Here is a 25729-nt window from a genome sequence, read left to right on the forward strand (position 1 = left end):
GCTTGCTTGTGTATGCTAAATGTTTGGGAGTCGAACTTAGTTGTTCTACATTGTAGCTGCGTGCCCTGACATACGAACTTGTGGCTATATACTTCTTTCCTGTTCTTGGAATTAACGGTGTTGTGGAATGTAAACTACCCTTGACACTCGCCGACTCTCTACGAATATCACTCATTTGTGCGGTTACATGAGCACGCCACTGAGGCAGGTCTTTTGTTAGAAGAACTTTTATTTGGTTAAAGTCACGATTAAATTCATTTCTCGTAGTACCCTGTTCAGATACCAATTACATACTACCCTTTTGTACCGTGACTTTTCGTTCAAATCTATTTTTTCAATAATTGCTGTGTCGTGATCGTCAGTCCACTTTGAAAAGCTGTCGTAAATGTTTTCTCTCGATCATTAAATCGTTCGTGCAAATTTCTGTCTTGGTCAACAGTCAGACTTAATTTTTGTAGTTAATTGCTGAACGATATGTTCGATTTGAGTGTCAGCCGTCTTAAGCGACTGGACATAAGACGATTGCTTGGTTGTTTCCAGTACATTTTTGTAACATGTTGTTTTGTAGGGTGGGCAACCACAGCCAAACTTCGACATTTTTTCAAAGAAAATTCCGCATTGGTTGTATGAATGATTTTTATTAAATATGCAGATTTTCTTTGAAAAAATATTTTTGTAAGCTTCTGTTAATCCCGAAATTCCGGTGGGAGTACTTGCATGACTACTGTTTAAATGTGTGACTAACCCTTTATCGCTTACATCCACGAGCGCGTTTCATTCATTAACTTTTGTCTCAGCTTGTGCAGATTGCTCTTGCGCTAATTGTTTGAAATTAGTGTCGACTTTAGCCAACTGCTCTTGGTCTAGTACACACATGAAAAAACTTTTCCATCACCTCGATTCCGAGAGTTCCGGAACATGTACAGAATATTTGAATTAGATCAACATAAACATCATTTCCGCCCTTTTTAGTGCTCACGAAAACCCCACATTGCATGTTGTACCACCATACAGTGAGACATTCTGAGGTGGCCGTGGTCCAGATTGCTGCACACACTGGTACCTCTAATACCTAGTAGCACGTCCTCTTGCATTGTTGCATTCCTGTATTCGTGTTGGCTTACTGTCGACAAGTTCATCAAGGCACTGTTGGTCCAGATTGCCCCAGTCCTCAGTGACGATTCGGCGTAGATCCCTCAGAGCGGTTGGTGGGTCACGTTGGCCATAAAAAAAACCTTTTCAATCCATCCCACGCATGTTCGATAGGGTTCATGTCTGGAGAACTTGCTGGCATTTCTAGTCGAGCGATGTCGTTATCCTGAAAGAAGCCATTCACAAAATGAGCACAATGGAGGTGCGAATTGTCGTCCATGACGACGAAAGCTTCATCAATATGCTGCCGACATGGCGGCACTATCGGTCGGAGGATGGAATTCTACATCTACATCTACATCTACATTTATACTCCGCAAGCCACCCAACGGTGTGTGGCGGAGGGCACTTTACGTAGCACTGTCATTACCTCCCTTTCCTGTTCCAGTCGCGTATGGTTCGCGGGAAGAACGACTGTCTGAAAGCCTCCGTGCGCGCTCTAATCTCTCTAATTTTACATTCGTGATCTCCTCGGGAGGTATAAGTAGGGGGAAGCAATATATTCGATACCTCATCCAGAAACGCACCCACTCGAAACCTGGCGAGCAAGCTACACCGCGATGCAGAGCGCCTCTCTTGCAGAGTCTGCCACTTGAGTGTATTAAACATCTCCGTAACGCTATCACGGTTACCAAATAACCCTGTGACGAAACGCGCCGCTCTTCTTTGCATCTTCTCTATCTCCTCCGTCAACCCGATCTGGTACGGATCCCACACTGATGAGCAATACTCAAGTATAGGTCGAACGAGTGTTTTGTAAGCCACCTCCTTTGTTGATGGACTACATTTTCTAAGCACTCTCCCAATGAATCTCAACCTGGTACCCGCCTTACCAACAATTAATTTTATATGATCGTTCCACTTCAAATCGTTCCGCACGCATACTCCCAGATATTTTACAGAAGTAACTGCTACCAGTGTTTGTTGCGCTATCATATAATCATACAATAAAGGATCCTTCTTTCTATGTATTCGCAATACATTACATTTGTCTATGTTAAGGGACAGTTGCCACTCCCTGCACCAGGTGCCTATCCACTGCAGATCTTCCAGCATTTCGCTACAATTTTCTAACGCTGCAACTTCTCTCTATACTACAGTGTCATCCGCGAAAAGCCGCATGGCACTTCCGACACTATCTACTAGGTCATTTATATATATTGTGAAAAGCAATGGTCCCATAACACTCCCCTGTGGCACGCCAGAGGTTACTTTAACGTCTGTAGACGTCTCTCCATTGATAACAACAAGCTGTGTTCTGTTTGCTAAAAACTCTTCAATCCAGCCACACAGCTGGTCTGATATTCCGTAGGCTCTTACTTTGTTTATCAGGCGACAGTGCGGAACTGTATCGAACGCCTTCCGGAAGTCAAGAAAAATAGCATCTACCTGGGAGCCGGTATCTAATATTTTCTGGGTCTCGTGAACAAATAAAGCGAGTTGGGTCTCACACGATCGCTGTTTCCGGAATCCATGTTGATTCCTACAGAATAGATTCTGGGTTTCCAAAAACGACATGATACTCGAGCAAAAAACATGTTCTAAAATTCTACAACAGATCGACGTCAGAGATATAGGTCTATAGTTTTGCGCATCTGCTCGACGACCCTTCTTGAAGACTGGGACTACCTGTGCTCTTTTCCAATCATTTGGAACCCTCCGTTCCTCTAGAGACTTGCGGTACACGGCTGTCAGAAGGGGGGCAAGTTCTTTCGCGTACTCTGTGTAGAGTCGAATTGGTATCCCGTCAGGTCCAGTGGACTTTCCTCTGTTGAGTGATTCCAGTTGCTTTTCTATTCCTTGGACACTTATTTCGATGTCAGCCATTTTTTCGTTTGTGCGAGGATTTAGAGAAGGAACTGCAGTGCGGTCTTCCTCTGTGAAATAGCTTGGAAAAAAGGTGTTTAGTATTTCAGCTTTACGCGTGTCATCCTCTGTTTCCTGCCATCATCATCCCGGAGTGTCTGGATATGCTGTTTCGAGCCACTTACTGATTTAACGTAAGACCAGAACTTCCTAGGATTTTCTGTCAAGTCGGTACATAGAATTTTACTTTCGAATTCACTGAACGCTTCACGTATAGCCCTCCTTACGCTAACTTTGACATCGTTTAGCTTCTGTTTGTCTGAGAGGTTTTGCCTGCGTTTAAACTTGGAGTGAAGCTCTCTTTGCTTTCGCAGTAGTTTCCTAACTTTGTTGTTGTAGCACGGTAGGTTTTTCCCGTCCCTCACAGCTTTACTCGGCACGTACCTGTCTAAAACGCATTTTACGATTGCCTTGAACTTTTTCCATAAACACTCAACATTGTCAGTGTCGGAACAGAAATTTTCGTTTTGATCTGTTAGGTAGTCTGAAATCTGCCTTCTATTACTCTTGCTAAACAGATAAACCTTCCTCCCTTTTTTTGTATTCCTATTAACTTCCATATTCAGGGATGCTGAAACGGCCTTATGATCACTGATTCCCTGTTCTGCACATACAGAGTCGAAAAGTTCGGGTCTGTTTGTTATCAGTAGGTCCAAGATGTTATCTCCACGAGTCGGTTCTCTGTTTAATTGCTCGAGGTAATTTTCGGATAGTGCACTCAGTATAATGTCACTCGATGCTCTGTCCCTACCACCCGTCCTAAACATCTGAGTATCCCAGTCGATATATGGTAAATTGAAATCTCCACCTAAGACCATAACATGCTGAGAAAATTTATGTGAAATGTATTCCAAATTTTCTCTCAGTTGTTCTGCCACTAATGCTGCTGAGTCGGGAGGTCGGTAAAAGGAGCCAATTATGAACCTAGCTCGGTTGTTGAGTGTAACCTCCACCCATAATAATTCACAGGAACTATCCACTTCTACTTCACTACAGGATAAACTACTACTAACAGCGACGAACACCCCACCACCGGTTGCATGCAATCTATCCTTTCTAAACACCGTCTGTACCTTTGTAAAAATTTCGGCAGAATTTATCTCTGGCTTCAGCCAGCTTTCTGTACCTATAACGATTTCAGCTTCGGTGCTTTCTATCAGCGCTTGAAGTTCCGGTACTTTACCAACGCAGCTTCGACAGTTGACAATTACAATACCGATTGCTGCTTGGTCCCCGCATGTCCTGACTTTGCCCCGCACCCGTTGAGGCTGTTGCCCTTTCTGTACTTGCCCAAGGCTATCTAACCTAAAAAACCGCCCAGCCCACGCCACACAGCCCCTGCTACCCGTGTAGCCGCTTGTTGCGTGTAGTGGACTCCTGACCTATCCAGCGGAACCCGAAACCCCACCACCCTATGGCGCAAGTCGAGGAATCTGCAGCCCACATGGTCGCAGAACCGTCTCAGCCTCTGATTCAGACCCTCCACTCGACTCTGTACCAAAGGTCCGCAGTCAGTCCTGTCGACGATGCTGCAGATGGTGAGCTCTGCTTTCATCCCGCTAGCGAGACTGGCAGTCTTCACCAAATCAGATAGCCGCCGGAAGCCAGAGAGGATTTCCTCCGATCCATAGCGACACACATCATTGGTGCCGACATGAGCGACCACCTGCAGATGGGTGCACCCTGTACCCTTCATGGCGTCCGGAAGGACCCTTTCCACATCTGGAATGACTCCCCCCGGTATGCACACGGAGTGCACATTGGTTTTCTTCCCCTCTCTTGCTGCCATTTCCCTAATTCACGTATCGTACAGCCCTTACGGCGTCTTCCATGACCATCAGCGGCGAACGTCCACCCCACATAATGCCACCCCAAAACAACAGGGAACCTCCACCTTGCTGCACTCGCTGGACAATGTGTCTAAGGCGTTCAGCCTCACCGGGTTTCCTCCCAACATGTCTCCGACGATTATCTGGTTGAAGGCATACGCGACACTCATCGGTGAAGAGAACGTGATGCCAATCCTGAGCGGTCCATTTGGCATGTTGTTGGGCCCATCTGTACCGCACTGCATGGTGTCGTAGTTGGAAAGATGGACCTCGCCATGGACGTCGGGAGTGAAGCTGTACATCATGCAGCTACTGCACACAATTTGAGTCGTAACATGATGTCCTGTGGCCGCACGAAAAGCATTATTCAAAGAGTTGGCGTTGCTGTGAGGGTTCCTTGCAGCCATAATCCGTAGGTATCGGTCATCCACTGCCGTAGTAGCCCTTGGGCGGCGTGAGCGAGGCTTGTCATCGACTGCTCCTGCCCCTTTGTATCTCCTCCATGTACGAACAACATCGCTTTGGTTCACTCCAAGACGCCTGGAAACTTCCCTTGTTGAGAGCCCTTCCTGGCACAAAGTAACAATGCGGACGCGATAGAACCGCGGTACTGACCGTTTAGGCATGGTTGAACTACAGACAACACAAGCTGTGTACCTGTTTCCCTGTGGAATGACTGGAACTGATCGGCTGTCGGACCCCCTCCGTCTAATAGGCGCTGCTCATGCAAGGTTGTTTACATCTTTGGGCGGATTTAGTGATAGTCAAAGGGACTGTATCTGTGATACAATGTCCACAGTCAAGTCTATCTTCAGGAGTTCTGGGAACTGGGGTGATGCAAAACTTTTCTTGATTTGTGTAATTTGAAATTAGTATCCAGTACAGTAAAAAGCTTTTCAGATAATGGATTTAAGCCTTCTATTGTTTGAGAAGTGCTAGCAGTGGGTTGTGACTGTGGTTCAGGTTCGGTTCGTACAGAATCGGTACCTGCATCTCCCATTATCGGATTTGTCATGTTGCTACCATGATGTTCATTACAACTCACTGATGCAATTGTTGTAGTACAGCAAACAGAACCATTACACACACAAAAATAGATACTATTACTTTAAGATATTTATGCAAACTTTTTATTTATTTACCAAGAACAGACACTGGTATCTAAGTTTGAAGGAACTGAATCTACAAAATCGACTGCTCGCATATGTAAATAACAATCTCGAATCAACTCTCCATATTAGCTCCGGGTAACGAAAGTGGCCATCTTATGCACATCTCAATTACGTTACAGTCTACAAGCAGAAAAATTTGGAAATTTATAAATAACTGAAAAGCTCTGGACGTGGGCAATGAACATTCTTGTGCTTGCTTTATGGTTCATGACATCAAAGTACAAGCGGTTCAACAATAATGCCCTTAGCTACAATTCATGCAGTGCAATCTTTTATGATTTCATATTTTTTATTCTTTCAGATAATCCTTGGTTACATTGTCAATTATTTCTGTTGTTTATTACTCTTCTTTGATTTAAGGCTTGTATTTTACCCGGATATTTATTGATGTACATGGAACAAAATGTACAATTGAAGTGCCATGAAATATGTATAGTGCAACACAGTCCTGGGAAACTGTCGCCAGTTCAAATGTGCCGCGTCTATAGAGAAACGTCTACAGTGGAAAATTGTCGACCTAGATGATATTAGGAAATGCACATAATTCCATGACTGGCATGCATGTTTTCGGTGCGTCAAGAAGGTACATTTCAGATGCAATGGGATGTAGGTTTTAGTTTGATCGGGGTATTAATGCGCTTAATATGCACTCGTCTGAATCTGAAAAAGTGACAGTTATCATACACTTACTACAAGGCGGTAAGGGGAGTTGGGCTACAGTGTGGTACAGCAATTGTCATCATAGGAAAGCTGTACAGGAGCAGGAAATATTAGTGAACAAGTTAACACAGTGAGCAAAATATTTACTTGTGTTTCTCCAAACTTATGTAGACTCATTACAAATAATGAAACAAGAAAACAGAGTGCAACTAAACAGTGTCCACAAGAATGAAGCCGGCTGTGCCAGGCACGGACTATAGTGTCGATGAGATGAGGCTCCAAACATGAGTGGGATGCGTGGCTGTCTCCAGCCATTCTATACCGCAGCAGCAGCGGAGTTTGAAATATAGAGATACTGGAGATGTGGCTCCCCGCGCGTGCTTCATTGGGTCCGACAGATCCTGTATGACCACTATCGGCATTGCCATTATGTTACCGTATGTTACCGACTGTGGAATGTTTGTGAGGTGGTATCAGTGTATGATACAACGGTCACTGCTGTCTGATGGAAGTAACTATAGAGAATCCAAGCTAATGAGTCTGAAGGCTTCATCCTGGCACTAGAGCATGGCTGGTTAACATATATCAGACTAGATATGGCTGCCAGGACTGCAATATAGTCCGGACATAAAAATGCAGGAGACAGACTGTTACCGTGGTAACCAGGATTGATCGTAGTAAAAACTGTGACTCTTCACCTCTACGTGAGGAAGAAACATCTGCTCTCATTAGGCATTGTCTCTTACCACCTGCAGCCAGTTCGGATTGGTACTCTGCGCCAGTCATCGTCCATGTGGGCGACCCAATTTACTGCTACTGGACGCCACATCTACCAGCTGGGGACCATGGGCTGTGCCTAGTCATGATGCTGCTGGGAGCTGCACTGGTGTCTTCCAGCCAAGGAGTCACATGTGACATGATGTCTAGGAGCTTCACAGCGCCTACCTGGGCTACTATGGTCAACACCAGGCCGTGATTCACTGCTGAACCGCCACCTGCCTTGTGCTCGGTTCCTGTGGTGCTGCTTGTTTGTGTGTGTGGGCCACTGTCGCTGCATCCTACGCTGAGGTCCACGGCTCATATCTGTGAACGGGAGTGTGTCTTGCACTGAGATGCACATATGCAACATACTGTGTGACCGACTTACTGAATGTCACTGCTATGTGCTGTCTTCCTGCCTGGGCCTGATTCGGCAATACACTCACCAGCGTGCTGACAACATAAGTCTGTCACTGCTGCTACCTGCCTGGAGTGCCGACCGGCCGCCCACAGCTGTGACTCCTGCAGCGTTGGAAAGTACAGACACTATCATTCGAGGTGATTGGCAGATCACAATCAGACACCTCGCTGCTCAAGTGGACATCTCTGTTGGTAGTGGTGACACACTCGTCCACCAGCTGGGGTACTCAAAAGTCTGTGTGCCCGCTTGGCTCCTCGCCACCTAACATCAAAAGCAACACGTTTAGCGCAATGAAGGATACACTCTGCGGAAAGCAGTATGTGGATGGTGGGGAGGTTATTCATGCAGAAAGACTTAGGATTCGACGTCGACCACATGAGTGCAGCCATGCGGGTACGCAGGCCCTCCCAGTAAGTTGGTGTAGGACCGTCGCATTGAACGGAGATTATGTTGAAAAATAGAGTTTTTGTGGCCAAAAGAGTGGGGAATAATATGGTGTATTGGAATACTGAATAAAATCACCCTGTTTTCAGAAAAATTGAATGAAATCCTAACTTACATGTGATGTGTTCATCTCTTATCAACGGGAAGCCGGGCGCCCACGGATAGAGGTATGCAGATGTGGGCAAACAGCTGATGCGTAGCCACTAAGGACGGTGTACCACAAAACACCTTCACCGGTCAAACGCACGCTGTCATACGAAGAGGATAGCCTATACTAGCTCCGCAAATGGTCGCCCAGCAGCGCCCGCACTCCATCGGCAGCGCTGGAACACTCTGTCTTAGCCAACTCCCCAGATGTCAAACTTTTCTGTGTCTCGTAAATTTAATTTCAGTGGCTTCTAAACAGATGTTGCCTTTCTGACCTACTGTCCCGATCTCTTTAAAAATGTGTGTGAAATCTTATGGGACTTAACTACTAAGGGTCATCAGTTCCTAAACTTACGCACTACTTAATCTAAATTATCCTAAGGACAAACACACACACCCATGCCCGAGGAAGGACTCGATCCTCCGCCGGGACCAGCCGCACAGTCCATGACTGCAGCGCCTTAGACCGCTCGCCAGATCTCTTAGCCATATGTCTAAACAGTTGGAACTACTGTAATCCTATGTTTCCGTGGTCGTTGTCACAATCAATAAAATTCTTCTGGGTTTGAGGCCTCATTTTCAACTATAAAGTTCCGACGTTTCGGAGACTGTTGCAAGGCGCTTTGGTTGAAATGGCTCTGAGCACTATGGGACTTAACATCTGAGGCCATCAGTCCCCTGGAACTTAGAACTACTTAAACCTAACTAACCTAAGGACATCACACACATCCATGCCCGAGGCAGGATTCGAACCTGCGACCGTAGCGGTCGCGCGGTTCCAGGGTGTAGCGACTAGAACCGCTCGGCCACCCTGGACGGGTGCAAGGCGCTTTCCTCAGGGTGTATTGCTAACTGCAGTTAGCAATACACCATGAGGAAGGCGACTTGTAACTGTCGCCGAAATGTCTGAACTTTATAGTTGAAAATCCGGCCTCAAACCCAGAAGAAATTTATTGAGAGTTGGAGCAATTACTTTACAATATTTTAGTTTTCTTCTTGCTGAACTTTTTTGTCAAGTGTTCTTTATGTTTTAACATAATTGTTTAGTTATAGTCTATGTCCTCTTTCAAGCTGGTATCCTGTGTCACTACTGTCAGTCACTGAGGCGTGGTAGTGGCCGTGCTGCATGTACAGGGGGTGGGAAAAAATACGGGAACACCAAAACGTAACTCATTATCATACTTAATACGGTTTGGGAGGACCTTTGGCATTCGTAACAGCTTGCATTTGTCTCGGAATGGATAAATAGTGGTCACGTATGTTTTCCAAGGGAATCGTATACCATCCTTCCTGCAAAACAGTGGTAAGTTCACGTTCCGATGATGGAAGTGGATAACGAACACGGACCATTCTCTCCAAAGTAGACGGCAAACGTTCAATACGGCTGAGATTTGGTGACAGTGGTGGCGAGGGTAGATGCGTCAATTCATCCCCGTGCTCACAAATCCAGTTCTGGGCAATGCGAGCGGTGTGAACTTGGTCCCTGTAGTCTTGGAACACAGCATCACCATTCGAATAAGAAACATTGTACCATGTGATGGACCTGATGTGCCAAAATGCTCACATAATCGGTGGCATTGATAGAAGATTGATTAGTACCCATGGGGCCCAAGCAATACAACAACATGTATGCCCAAATCATCACCGAACCTCCCGCCATGTTTCACTCTTCGTCCGCAAACTGAGCCAGAAATTGGAAACCGTGCGAAACAAGACCCATCCGACCATATGACTTCCTTCCGTTGCTCCAGAGGGCAGTTTTAATACCTTCAGCACCACGTTTTCCTGTCGGGGAATTTTGCTTCACTGATGTGTGGGTTTGGAATTCGAGATCATCCAGCAAGTCCCTGCCTATGGAGCTCCATTCTTCTTGTTTTGGTGTTGACTGGGTTTGCGAGTGCAACATTCAGTTCTGCAGTGGCTTTGATAGCTCTTGTCCTCTTATATTTCATAACAAACCTCTTCAGAAATGGGTTGAAAACAGTCGTTAGCGCAACAGAATATTTATTTGCGATGGTTAACAGTTTCGGTGAGAAGGCGCCATCTCCAGTTCATTTAAATAATACTGGCAGACGGTGACAGTGCTCCGTTCACCACAACCACTTAGCATCATTATACAGGGTGGTCCATTGATCGTGACCGGGCCAAATATCTCACGAAATAAGCGCCAACGAAAAACCTACCGTAACTAAACTTGTCTAGCTTGAAGGGGAAAACCAGATGGCGCTATGGTTGGCCCGCTAGATGGCGCTGCCATAGGTCAAACGGAAATCAACAGCGTTTTTTTTAAAAAATAGAAACCCCCATCTTTATTACATATTCGTGTAGTACGTAAAGAAATACGAATGTTTTAGTTGGACCACTTTTTTCGCTTTGTGATAGATGGCACTGTAATAGTCACAAACGTATAAGTACGTGGTATTACGTAACATTGCGCCAGTGCGTACGTTATTTGCTTCGTGATACACTACCCGTGTTAAAATGGACCGTTTACCAATTGCGGAAAATGTCGATATGGTGTTGATGTATGGCTATTGTGATCAAAATGCCCAACGGGCGTGTGGTATGTATGGTGCTCGGTATCTTCGACGACATTATCCAAATGTCTGGACCGTTCGCCGAATAGTTACGTTATTTAAGGAAACAGGAAGTGTTCAGTCACATGCGAAACGTCAACTACAACCTGCAACAAATGATGATGCCCAAGTAGGTGTTTCAGTTGCTGTCGCGGCTAATCCGCACATCAGTAGCAGACAAATTGCGCGAGAATCGGGAATCTCAAAAACGTCGGTGTTGAAAATGCTACATTAACATCAATTGCACCCGTACCATATTTCTGTGCACCAGGAATTGCATGGCGACAACTTTGAACGTCGTGTACAGTTCTCCCACTGGGCACAAGAGAAATTACGGGACGATGACAGATTATTTGCACGCGTTCTGTTTAGCGACGAAGCGTCATTCACCAACAGCGGTAACGTAAACCGGCATAATATGCATTATTGGGCAACGGAAAATCCACGATGGCTGCGACAAGTGGAACATCCGCGACCTCATTGGGTTAATGTATGGTGCGGCATTATGGGAGGAAGGATAATTGGCCCCCATTTTATCGATGGCTTTCTAAATGGTGCAGTGTCTGCTGATTTCCTACCTAATGTTCTACCGATGTTACTATAAGATGTTTCACTGCATGACAGAATGGCGATGTCTTTCTAACATGATGGATGTCCGGCACGTAGCTCGCGTGCGGTTGAAGCGGTATTGAATAGCATATTTCATTACAGGTGGATTGGTCGTCGAAGCACCATACCATGGCCCGCAAGTTCACCGGATCTGACGTCCCTGGATTTCTTTCTGTGAGGAAAGTTGAAGGATATTTGCTATCGTGATCCACCGACAACGCGTGACAACGTGCGTCAGCGCATTGTCAATGCATGTGAGAACAATACAGAAGGCGAACTACTCGCTGTTGAGAGGACTGTCGTTACACGTATTGCCAAATGCATTGAAGTTGACGGACATCATTTTGAGCATTTATTGCATTAATGTGGTATTTACAGGTAATCACGCTGTAACATCATGCGTTTTCAGAAATGATAAGTTCACAAAGGTACATGTATCACAATGGAACAACCGAAATAAAATGTTCAAACGTACCTAGGTTCTGTATTTTAATTTAAAAAACCTACCTATTACCAACTGTTCGTCTAAAATTTTGAGCCATATGTTTGTGACTATTACAGCGCCATGTATCACAAAGCGAAAAAAGTGGTCCAACTGAAACATTCGTATTTCTTTACGTACTACACGAATATGTAATAAAAATGGGGGTTCCTATTTAAAAAACGCAGTTGATATCCGTTTGAACTATGGAAGAGCCATCTAGTGGGGGAACCATAGCGCCATCTGGCTTCCCCCTTCAAGCTAGACAAGTTTCGTTCATTGTAGTTTTTTCGTGTGACGCTTATTTCGTTTGATGGTTGGCCCGGTCACTATCAATGGACCACCCTGTATAAATGACCTGAAGGTGGTGAGATTCACACCGAAACCAGTAACCTTCGCAAATAAATATTTTGTTGCGGTCAACACTATTATTAATCAATTTTTAAAGTATCGTTGCTAGCCGCTGTTTTCCTCCAGGAGAAATGTTGTAAGAAATTACAATCTTCTTCAGTGATCGCCTGTCACTATCACTCAAGACACACTTTCGTCCGCGTTGTGACTCACCGGGTGATGTTCCTACACTTTTCCAGTATGTGGTGTAAATATTTGATGTGCTGCCTCTTGAAACATCAAACACTTGGGCGTCCGTGGTTAGGAAACACCAACGATATGAACACCAACATTTTGCCCTTGTTCGAATCCAGTTTTCTCCGACATTTTGCATTCACATCTACACAGCACAATGTTCTGGGCACGACTGACACGTACACCGTACTAAGGACATTGCACAGGAGCCGTTCGTGGTCACGTACAACAGCGCAACGTGCAGGCTCGGCTGGCATCTGCATTTATGTTCAACCGTGTATTTGTCGCAGTGTTGCCAAAATTTTGGCCAACCCCTATATCTCCCGTGCTGTGTCTCTCTCTGCTGGAAGTGTGCGCCTCACGTGTGTCCGCAGGCACCAAGTGGTGTGGTTCTGGCAACGTGGCGTCCGACTACGACGACCTGGGCCAGTTCGCCGACACGGACGCCTGCTGCCGCGCTCACGACTCCTGCCCTGACGTCATCGAGGCGGGCCAGATGGCGCACGGGCTCACCAACAAAGCCTTCTACACGAGGTGGGTGTTACGGTGTTCATAAAATACCGATACATCGATGTTTTTCACAGAAGATATCAATATGTGTCGGCGATGTTCTTGCTCCGATATATCGATATCGTACGGCAATGCCGAGTGTCGATATTTCTATTTTATATTATATTTCTTTACGTTATATTTTATCACAATTTTCGGTAAATATTTGAAGTTTTTTTTTAATTGTAGTGGAACATAATTTCACTTTCACTGTGTGAAGAAGTCTTACTACTTTTTGAGCTTTAATCATGTCGAGTCTTTCTCTTTGACTATCTGAAGCAAGTATGGGTGGCACAAAAGAAAACGTCAGATTGCACAGGGGGGTGGTGGTATAGATGGAATAACGACCCCCGATGTGAAGAAATAACGCACCAGTAGCGTTAAAAAACAATTTTTAACGCAGCTGGTTTGCTACTTTCTCATACCGACATTCATCAAAAACAGCTGCTGAAAATGATGAACAAAAATCTACATGACAAGATTGGTCATTGCGGTGAGCGGAGGCATATGAGGGGATATGCAGACGAGTCGGCGCTTGGAGCTACGAACAGAAACGGCAACGTTTAGCTTCGCCACGCAATTTTGACAATACATGTGCTACTTCACTGGCATGGGCATAAATGAAAAAAAAAAAAAATGAACGAAAAACAGGGAAGTCGACATGAAATGTTTCGGACAAATCCGCTACGTGACGAAACCGAATGAATGTCCCAACGGACACCTTGTATTCTGCCACTTACATGCAGTCACCATTGCTTATCGCCAAGCGTGAACGAACATCGTTTTTCATTCAATTCTTGCTGTAAGGGGGCTAGGCGGGCTGCTAAAACCGGAAGTGTACTTACAATGTGCAGCCTATATTTTTATAGGCCGGTACGTCGACATTTTTTCCTCCGATATATCTGCGTATCGATAATTTTCTCCGTTATATCGAAAGCCGACAATGTCATTTTTTTTAAATTTATTTATAAGATTCCCGATGTTTTTAAAAATAGCAACAGTGCCAGTAGATATACCCAACAAAACGTACCGCTCCGCACACTAGCATCAATCGGCGCACGGATACGAAGCCCGTTCATTTATCTCTAGGTCAATATAGAGTATAATGTAGAAGGCTGTGGAAGGGACCTGACATTACTTAAGTACGGGACACTGAGTTTTGCAGCCCAAAGGAGAAGACCCAGTAGGTGTCCTTGGGAAAAAGACGAGATATTCACTTTAATAGACGAAAGGAGAACATGTAAAACTGCAGCGTACGATGCAAGGAAAGAGTATGCAGAACTCTAAGAAATGATATTGACAGAAAGCGTAAAATGGTGGAGCCAATATGGCTAAAGAACAAACGCAGGGCTATGGAAGCACGCATGACTGGAGGCAAGAAAATATGCCACTTACTGGAAACTTGACGACGCCTTCCGAGAAAACAGAAGCAGCTGAATTAATATCAAGACCTAAGATGACAAGCAAGAACCAAGCAAAGAAAGGAAAGCTGAAAGGTGTAAGGAATATACAGAAAGGCTATAAAAGGGAGATTAACTCAAAGGCAGTATTACAGAAGCGGAAGAGTAGGTAAACGAAAATCAGACAGGAAGAAGATACTGCAACAATAATCTGACAGAGAACTAAAGGAGCTAAATCGAAAAAAGGTCCATGGAGTATACGTCATTCCCTCAGAATAACTGAGATTCTTGAGAAATCTAATTATATCACTAATGTTCCACCTGGTATGCAAAATATGTGAGAAGAATATTATAGTCTCAGACATGAATTGTTCACGAAAGAATGGAACATCTGGTAGAGGCAACGCTTCGGGGAGATCAGTTCGATGTAGAAAAACACGAGACGGTACTATTAGAGGAGAGTTTAACGAAGGGTAAATCTACGTTCATGACTTTCGTAGATTTAGAGAATGATTTTTACAGTGTCACTGGACCATACTTATTAAAATTCTCAAGACTGCAGGGAAAATACCAACATCTTGTGCAGAAATTTATACGCAAGTTATCCACTGATGATCCAAAGAAACTGGTACACCTGTCTAAAATCGTGTAGGGCCCAAGCGAGCACGCAGAAGTGCGATGTCGCATGGACTCGACTAATGTCTGAAGTAGTGGTGGAGGAAACTGACACCATGAATCCTGCAGGACTGTCCATAAATTCCTAAGAGTACGAGGGGTGTGGAGAGCTCTTCTGAAGAGCACGTTACGAGGCATCCCAGACATGCTCAATAATGTTCATGTCTTGGGAGTTTGGTGGCCCTCAGAACTGTTTAAACTCCGAAGAGTGTTCCTGGAGACCTTGTGTAGCAATCCTTGGCGTGAGGGGGGTCGCATTGGAATTGCCCAAGTGGGTCGAAACGCACAGTGGACATGACTGGATGCAGATGTTCACACACGATGCTTACGTACGTGTCACCTCTCAGAGTCGTACCTAGACGTATCAGAGTTCCCCTATCACTCAACTGCACACGCTCCACACCATTACAGAGCCTCCACCAGCTTGAATAATCCCCCGCTGACATGCAGGGTCCATGGTTTCATGAAATTGTCTCCATACCCGTACACGTCCATCCACTCGATACAATTTGAAACGAGGCTCGTCCGACCAGGCAACATGTTTCCAGTCATCAATAGTCCAATCTTGGTGTAGATGGGCGCAGATGAGGCGTAAAGCTTTGTGTCGTGCAGTCATCTAGGGTACAAGAGTGGGCTTTCGGCTCCGAAAGACCATGTCGATGATATTCTGTTGAATGGTTCCACGCTGACACCTGTTGACGGCCCAGCATTGAAATCTGTAGCAATTTGTGGAAGGGTTTCACCTCTGTCACTCTGAACGATTCTCTTCAGTCGTCGATGGTCCTGTTTTTGCAGGATCCCTCGCCAGTCGCAGCGATGCCGGTGATCTGATGTTTCACCGTATTTCGGATATTCACCGTACTCTCGTAAAGTGGTTGTACGAAAAAATCACCACATCATCTCTACCCCAGAAATGCTGTGTCCCATTGCTCGTGCGCCGACTGCAACACCACGTTTAAACTCACTTAAAACTTGATAACCTGCGTTGTAGCAGCAGGAAGCCATCGAACAACTGCGCCAGACACTTGCCAACCGCAGCGCCATATTCTGCCTGTTCACATATCTCTGTATTTGAATACCCATGCCCGTACCAGTTTGTTTGGCGCTTAAGTGTATAATTTAGTTACGTAAGTCGAAGGTAATGAAAGGGAAGAAGTAGTTGAGAAGGGACTGAGGCAGGGTTCTAGCCTATTATTCTTTCTGTACTTTAAAGCTGTGTTCAGGAAATGTGGGAAGGCGAAATGTGGGAAGCGAATAAAATTTTTGGGAGAAGATATGATAACTCTGCGCTTTCTGATGACACATTAATTTGGTCACAGACGGCACTGGACTTGGAAGAGCAACTGGACGGAATGGGTTGTGTCTTTAAAAGAGGTTATAAGATGAACGTCAAAAAAGTTTACATATATCCATCACTATATTTATTATTATATTGCAGTTATCGTAATTATAATTATTATTTTGAAAGATATTATTAATATTACTATTATTATCATTACGTACTGTCACATACTACTTATATTCCAACGAAATTACAAACCAGTCAAAGTTGCACAGACGTTTCTTTTATTTAAATGGCGACCGGTTTTGGAATTTAGTCAAGTATAAAGCCGTTCACAATTGTCCTATCACAACAGAATAATGTGGGTAGCTTCATAATATACTTAATTCCGAAACCGGTCACCATGTCAATGAAACAAACTTCTGTGCAACTTTGATGGTTTTGTAACTTCATTGAATCGTAGTATTTTGCTGCCTACTGCCGACCAGCATGCTGAAACTGAGTGGATGTATTTCAGTGTTAACTGACTAATGATGTTTGGTTAGAGGTAAGAGAGATCTTGAAGACTTTAATGTTGTCAGGTGAAATAATTGCATAAAAATAAATAATCTTTGGAACTGACGACCGAAATATCAGCCCCTTTCAAAAATTCTTTTCCATCAAGATGTACTGATTTACTTCTCGAACGTACCAAACTAATAGAAGTAACTATAAAAGGTACAGAGAACTTGTAGAACGTCCCAGTACATCTCACCACCCCGTCGTAAGCGATGGGAGTTTCAACCCTAATCTTCGTTCACTCATTCCATCGCTTAGAAATAGTTGCAGTTTTGATAAAACCTTTTACAGTTACTTAGATTTTCAGCTGTCATACAACGTTCCTATTCACAATTATTTATTCAATCAGTCTGAAGTTACGTAAAATATTGCTAATTTTCCTCCGTATCATCGAAATCTTGCTTTACTTTTAATAATAATACCGGGAAATTACGCATCTGTTAGTGTATTTAAAAACATAAGACACACCATAAAACACACTTTAAACTGGCGTCTCACCATAGGCTGCGTGACGCAGTGTACTTGGGTCATTCACTGATCTTACTGTCTACCACTTTGCAGATCACCACAAGCGATCCGAATCAGACTGCGATTGTCAGTTTTCTGGTTCTAAAAGCTTTTAGCGATCGAGAGTCTTAGGCGCACAGTTCGTTTCAACGTCAAGGAGACTTGTGTCGACCGACGGAATCCCCCCTAGACAAGTCTCCCGCTTGCCTCTCGTATACCAGAGTTTCGAGTAGTTGCGCTCTCTTGCAGGCTAGAGTGCACTTGCGACGAGAAATTCTACGACTGCCTGAAGGCGGTGGACTCCCCCGTCAGCTTCCAGGTGGGCGTGGCCTACTTCAACCTGCTCAACACGCAGTGCTACCGCAAGGACTACCCCATCGTCGAGTGCAGGCGCTACTCCACGTGAGTATCGCCGTCACACTGTTCACATTGGCTCTTCTACAAGCAATATCGCCTTAAGACGTTAGGCTGGTTCTTTCAGCGTCACGGACAGTCACAGGGAAATTCGAGACAGCATTTCTCACTGGAGTCCTTGGCAACTTCAGAAACAAATGCAGTCATCAGTGGATTGTATACGTACATGTTTACTTGGCTTTCCCTTGTTAAGGGGGTTCCCCAGTGTGAAGTTTTCAAAATGTGGTTTTTTGCGCATTTTGACTCTTTATGGTTTTAAGAACATCAAAAGAATTTTGTCGGTAAATAATTCTTTGTGCCTAAAAATCATGTTTGAATAGGAGCGCGCATACGCCCTCCCTAGCCGCTCTCGGCGTTTGGTGCATCGCGACTCCGATCGATTTATCTTTCTCTGTAACAGTCTGGGACGAATAAATTATCGATATAAGTGCTGTAATTGTCCACCAGAGGTTTCAAGCATATGATTGCGACGAATGCGAGATTTAAAAAGCAGTTATGACAATCAGCAGCACGGTTACTGTTCTAAAAGTTGGTGTAAATGGAAGCAAGCTGATATGAACATGACACTGGACACGTTTGATCATAAGCCATCACTGAGGAGGTAAGTTACTGAAGCTATTGCTGACGTTTACAAACATATGACTGACGACAGTCTGATGTAGAGATGCCTTGGGCTGATGCCCAGAACAAGAAGGAAGCACTGAATTCATCTTGGACTTATGATCCGAAACACATGTCTTGGAGTATAAAAGTCGTCAGAGTTGCTACCAATCAGGCGGGCGTCATTTTAACGACGGATTTAAGGATATCCTGGTTGACATGAAAGTCGTGGGAGTCGTTATCGGCACCACGTCTTCCTCATTCGCCACAAAAAGGGCCGGGAAATGCCTGAAAGGTTCGTACTGCCACTCGCTCCAGACAAGCCCCGAACCTAGAATTGCAGCTAGAGCAACTCGCGGCTTAGAAAATGAGGTCTTCGAAGAAGATGATCATTTACTCTGCTGGCCAGGAACAGCAGATTAATGGTAAGAGTAAAATCGAATTCGAAACTTTGAAACTACTTTGTTTGTACTGAAACTGCTGAATGCAACTGAACCTACTCTCTAGTTACTTATTTTTATCATTGCATCAATGGCCTACAGAATTTTCCCTCACAAGGGCGACTCAAACTTAACCTATTCACTTATTACCCACAATATACAAGCGCAACGCAATCTGACTGCTCTGAAATGATAACATTACTTCAAATAATTAACCCAAAACTGGAAGAAATTGGAATAAATCCTAACAATAACCCATGCTTTTCGTAAGTCACTTACCTCACAGAAAATCTTCATAACACGAACTACAGCAGTTACAGCAATCAGCAATACAGCCCGGTAAATAAAAAGATTCTAACTACTATAGGCTCTAACTACTAGTAGGCATATGGTTAGTAAAGGAAAGATTTGGTTGAAGAACAAACAATGTATTTAGTTGATTTTACCTTAGTCATGTAACATCCAGTTCCAAAAATTATATAAACGTCAATAATTCCACTACCCAAACATTATCAAATACACCAATCATCATTTTACAATGAATGTGCTACCAACACTAAATCTCCATGAAGGACACACGTCCGAACCGTCCGCTCGCTATCTGCTGACCGCCAACTGCTAACTGCAAGTCAGTCCAAACACAGAGTCTCTTACTTAGGTCGTAGGGCGCCGTCAGTGATATTAATACAGTCTATAGCGCTGCCAATGTACGAACAGGCTATTTACAACTTTAAAAGGTATATTTCTCGTGACAACGTTTGTTAAACTGCTTAGAATGATTAAAAAAACAGAACCCTGTAAAACTGCATGCCGTTTTGGATTTAATAAGACAGACCTCACTAAACAGTACACTTTTCATATTGTTCGTTATTTATTTACGTTTAAAGCCAACAAAATTGGTCGATTTTCAGTATCTACGTTTTCAAGTGGCCACCATTTTGAAATGCACATCAGGAAATTCAATCTTCGTGGTTCACGCCATAGAGCATTTAGTTGTCATATTGTACAAATGTTTAATTACCACTGCAGACCTGTATTTCATCCTCAATTGTGCGAACCATTTGGTTGCGCAATCCGCTCAGAGGTATTTTGGCTATCATTTTGATCTGTATAGGCTCATGAATTTACAGGCCAAATATCATTTAAATGGTGTTTAGGATTTGTACTTTTGTTTGTTGATAAATATTTGTATGAAATAATAATTTCTTGCAGGAAAATAATGGTGTGGATGAGGATAAAATAAGGCACGGAGATCAGAACAAACCGTTATCTTGTGTGACTAATCTTCTGTTAGATAGTAAAACGACTGAAAATTTCTCTGTAATATGAAAGCAATTTTGGATTTCTTTTCTACGAAGCAAGCCATGTGTGTATCAATTATGGTAGAAATTCCTCTATGCGAAAGGAGTTATTGAGGTGTCCTATTCTGAAAGTATTACAGTAGTCAAATGAGTACCAGAATCCACAGAATTGGTGAGGATAGGAAAATGTGGAGAAGACAAATGAGAAGATGGGAGTATTACTAGATGGGCACATAGAAGATGACGCGTCTCATTTCTCAGTAAAACGTTTACTTTCTGTCTTACGGACATCACGGAGAGCATAATCCCAAATCCTTTTGCATATTTATATTGTATTGCTATATCCGATAATGGATTACATATATGCTGTATCAAGTAGGAAAGAAATACGTCTCAGAGAAAATGGACAGAGCCTATATGACGTGCCGGCCGAAGTGGCCGTGCGGTTAAAGGCGCTGCAGTCTGGAACCGCAAGACCGCTACGGTCGCAGGTTCGAATCCTGCCTCGGGCATGGATGTTTGTGATGTCCTTAGGTTAGTTAGGTTTAACTAGTTCTAAGTTCTAGGGGACTAATAACCTCAGCAGTTGAGTCCCATAGTGCTCAGAGCCTATATGACGTCTGTTCGTATTTTGCCTCGGGACAATGACATCAACTTCGTCCAGAAGAAACGTGTATGTTGATTACTATTGGTGGACAAATTACTCATGTCTTCAGGAGCTGAACAAAACACAGCAACTTATCCAAAGAGACGAAAATCTGGACAGGGACACAGGTATTCGATAAAATTTCCTTCGCAGCCAAAGAACAACTATAAACTCATATTATGTACTGCTGTCATAAAAGGCACCTGAGAAACATCCTAGATGACAGACCTCGAGATTTCAGTTTGTCAGTGTCTCAAACAGAATGTGCAGAAGTAAAACGTCATTCAACAAAAATGGTCTGAGGTATATAATTTTTGCACTGATGTAGTCAGGACATTCACGGCTGAAACGGTATGGATTGCGCTATTTCCCACCCAAATACTGGGTACCGTCTACAACTTCCCCTTCCAGCGTAATCGCTTGTCATCTCCGTGGAAGCATGTGTCGGTCGAGAAATAGTAATCTTTTGCGACGTGGACTCACTCAGGCTTCCTAATTTTCTCTGTAGCAAAAGTGCAATATAACCTAGATCCATCTCAAATACTTTTTAGAGATCGAACAACAATTAAACATGCCAACTTTTACCTGTGACAGAGCATGTGTTTGTATGATGGTTTATTTCACTATGATCCACACACTGTTGATAAATATCCATTTAATCGTGACAAAAAATGTATTTTGTGTATATGTAACCCAGTGAGACGTTTCACCACTGCAGACTCTTCCAGTAGATACCAAAAATATCAAGCAGCAGTGGAACGCTAATGTTGGCGCAGCACCAACGAAGAGCATCTTGAATATACGAATAATACCACAGTGTTATTCAGCACCACATAGTTAAAACACGGATTGGTTTAGTTTAGGATTAAGTCCTGGATCATTATGATCTTCATTATCCTTACACTGAAAAAATTTAAAGAGGATTTTCACTTATCAGCAGCGCCATTCTGTAGAAACTGTGGCACCGCACAACAAATAACAGAAACCACAGAATGTTCTTAAACGCTTTAAATTTCGTATGAGCTTAAATACCAGCCAACTGCTTTCAGTGTAATGGTAGCATGGTAGCAGGAAAGAGACTTATGTGCATAAACGCATTTATAGAGCTCAGAGGGTAAATACCTCCGACCGAAACGCTAGTAGTACTGCACCGTCCAGCCAAAAAGTTCGGAGACTGGTGTTATTAGTCAGCGCTTTCACTGCGGTGGCGACATGAACGAACAATACTGTAAAAAAGAGACGGGAACTGGATCAATCAGTTTTGAGCAGGCAATACTAAGTACTGGACGTGTGAGACTTGGTGTTATAAATATGAACTTAACACAAAACGACGGAGTGCAGAAATTTCCCGTGGAAGGTCAACGCTTTGACGACATAACGGATATTTTAGCCAATGTAGCGGAGTAGTTGAAGAACAACCGACACGACAATTTTGTGGGGTTGTATGAACGTTCATCTCTTTGTATTCAAGTGTGGGGAGACTAGGTGGAAAACCTGAAGCATTGAAATCACCATTTTAACTTTTTCCTATAATTTTATTCATCCAGTCACGAAACTTTTTCGACGTCCAGTAGTCGCTACTTGTAGCAAACATTTCTCATAGTGGAAGTTAAGGTGGAATCGGGTAAGGGAGTAGAACAGGGAACCGCCATATCTCTCTTTACGAGTTGGTAACATAGCCTTTTGGCCGTTACACCATAAAGACAGCCGGCAACTTCAGTACGACCATAAGGCTTGGTAGTGTCAAAGGGTTGTTGTTGAGCAAATCAGTTTGTTAGATTTTTATCGTTGTGAATCTTACTTTGTGATATTTTGTGTTCAGTACGGAACTTATACCGTCATATTACAAGACGAAACTAGGAACACAATGAACAATACTTTTAAGAATCTTTGGGAACATATGTCGTGTTAAACGATTCTTCATCTTTGTCTTACACGCAAGGAATTTTACAGATAAGGTGCAGTTGGAGTACTACCTGATATTACTGCATGGTTTCGTTAAAGTTAACTTACATGTGTGACCTAAGAAATGTTCTTGTTGTTGTGGTCTTCAGTCCTGAGACTGGTATGATGCAGCTCTCCATGCTACTCTATCCTGTGCAAGCTTCTTCATCTCCCAGTACCTATTGCAACCTACATCCTTCTGAATCTGCTTAGTGTATTGATCTCTTGGTCTCCCTCTACGATTTTTACCCTCCACGCTGCCCTCCAATGCTAAATTTGTGATCCCTTGATGCCTCAAAACATGTCATACCAACCGATTCCTTCTTCTATTCAAGTTGTGCCACAAACTTCTCTTCTCCCCAATCCTATTCAATACCTCCTCATTAGTTACGTGATCTACCCACCTTATCTTCAGCATTCTTCTGTAGCACCACATTTCGAAAGCTTCTATTCTCTTCTTGTCCAAACTGGTTATCGTCCATGTTTCACTTCCATACATGGCTACACTCCATACAAATACTTTCAGAAACGACTTCCTGACACTTAAATCTATACTCGATGTTAACAAATTTCTCTTCTTCATAAACGCTTTCCTTGCCATTGACAGTCTACATTTTATATCCTCTCTATTTCGACCATCATCAGTTATTTTACTCCCTAAATAGCAAAACTCCTTTACTACTTTAAGTGTCTCATTTCCTAATCTAATCTCCTCAGCATCACCCGATTTAATTTGACTACATTCCATTATCCTCGTTTTGCTTTTGTTGATGTTCATCTTATATCCTCCTTTCAAGACACTGTCCATTCCGTTCAACTGCTCTTCCAAGTCCTTTGCTGTCTCTGACAGAATTACAATGTCATCGGCGAACCTCAAAGTTTTTTCTTCTTCTCCATGAATTTTAATACCTACTCCGAATTTTTCTTTTGTTTCCTTTACTGCTTGCTCAATATACAGATTGAATAACATCGGGGAGAGGCTACAACCCTGTCTCACACCCTTCCCAACCACTGCTTCCCTTTCATCTCCCTCGACTCTTATAACTGCCATCTGGTTTCTGTACAAATTGTAAATAGCCTTTCGCTCCCTTTATTTTACACCTGCCACCTTAAGAATTTGAAAGAGAGTATTCCAGTTAACGTTGTCAAAAGCTTTCTCTAAGTCTACAAATGCTAGAAACGTAGGTTTGCCTTTTCTTAATCTTTCTTCTAAGATAAGTCGTAAGGTTAGTATTGCCTCACGTGTTCCAACATTTCTACGGAATCCAAACTGATCTTCCCCGAGGTCCGCTTCTACCAGTATTTCCATTCGTCTGTAAAGAATTGGCGTTAGTATTTTGCAGCTGTGACTTATTAAACTGATAGTTCGGTAATTTTCACATCAGTCAACACCTGCTTTCTTTGGGATTTGAATTATTATATTCTTCTTGAAGTCTGTGGGTATTTCGCCCGTCTCATACATCTTGCTCACCAGATGGTAGAGTTTTGTCATGACTGGCTCTCCCAAGGCCATCAGTAGTTGTAATGGAATGTTGTCTACTCCCGGGGCCTTGTTTCGACTCAGTTCTTTCAGTGCTCTGTCAAACTCTTCACGCAGTATCTTATCTCCCATTTCATCTTCATCTACATCCTCTTCCATTTCCATAATACTGTCCTCAAGTACATCGCCCTTGTATAAACCCTCTATATACTTCTTCGACCTTTCTGCCTTCCCTTTTTTGCTTAGAACTGGGTTGCCATCTGACCATCCGAGCTCTTGATATTCATACAAGTGGTTCTCTTCTGTCCAAAGGTCTCTTTAATTTTCCTGTAGGCAGTATCTATCTTACCCCTAGTGAGACAAGCCTCTACATCCTTACATTTGTCCTCTAGCCATCCCTGCTTAGCCATTTTGCACTTCCTGTCGATCTCATTTTTGAGACGTTTGTATTCCTTTTTGCCTGCTTCATTTACTGCATTTTTATATTTTCTCCTTTCATCAATTAAATTCAATATTTCTTCTGTTACCCAAGGATTTCTATTAGCCCTCGTCTTTTTACCTACTTGATCCTCTGCTCCCTTCACTACTTCATCCCTCAGAGCTACCCATTCTTCTTCTACTGTATTTCTTTCCCCCATTCCTGCCAATTGTTCCCTTATGCTCTCCCTGAAACTCTCTACAACCTCTGGTTCTTTTAGTTTATCCAGGTCCCATCTCCTTAAATTCCCACCTTTTTGCAGTTCCTTCAGTTTCAATCTGCAGTTCATAACCAATAGATTGTGGTCAGAATCCACATCTGCCCCTGGAAATGTCTTACAATTTAAAACCTGGTTCCTAAATCTCTGTCTTACCATTATATAATCTATCTGATACCTATTAGTATCTCCAGGATTCTTCCAGGTATACAACCTTCTTTTATGATTCTTGAACCAAGTGTTAGCTATGATTAAGTTATGCTCTGCGCAAAATTCTACAAGGCGGCTTCCTCTTTCATTTCTTCCCCCCAATCCATATTCTCCTACTATGTTTCCTTCTCTCCCTTTTCCTACTGACGAATTCCAGTCACCCATGACTATTAAATTTTCGTCTCCCTTCACTACATGAATAATTTCTTTTATCTCGTCATACATTTCATCCATTTCTTCATCATCTGCAGAGCTAGTTGGCATATAAACTTGTACTACTGTAGTAGGCATGGGCTTTGTGTCTATCTTGGCCACAATAATGCGTTC

General features: G+C 43.3%; 1 protein-coding gene across 1 annotated transcript in view; it reads left to right on the forward strand.

Annotated features, from left to right (window-relative positions):
* LOC126204039 (phospholipase A2-like) overlaps positions 1-25729 on the forward strand; it is a gene marked incomplete at its 5' end in the record, with an annotated part of 42537 nt that overhangs the window by 11140 nt on the left and 5668 nt on the right. The window contains 2 exons of the mRNA XM_049938464.1: positions 13076-13235; positions 17922-18074. Coding sequence (XP_049794421.1) covers positions 13076-13235; positions 17922-18074 — 313 coding nt within the window. The remainder of the gene's footprint in view (positions 1-13075; positions 13236-17921; positions 18075-25729) is intronic.

Source organism: Schistocerca nitens, chromosome 9, assembly GCF_023898315.1.
Source record: "Schistocerca nitens isolate TAMUIC-IGC-003100 chromosome 9, iqSchNite1.1, whole genome shotgun sequence".
In the NCBI taxonomy this organism is placed as follows: Eukaryota; Metazoa; Arthropoda; class Insecta; order Orthoptera; family Acrididae; genus Schistocerca; species Schistocerca nitens.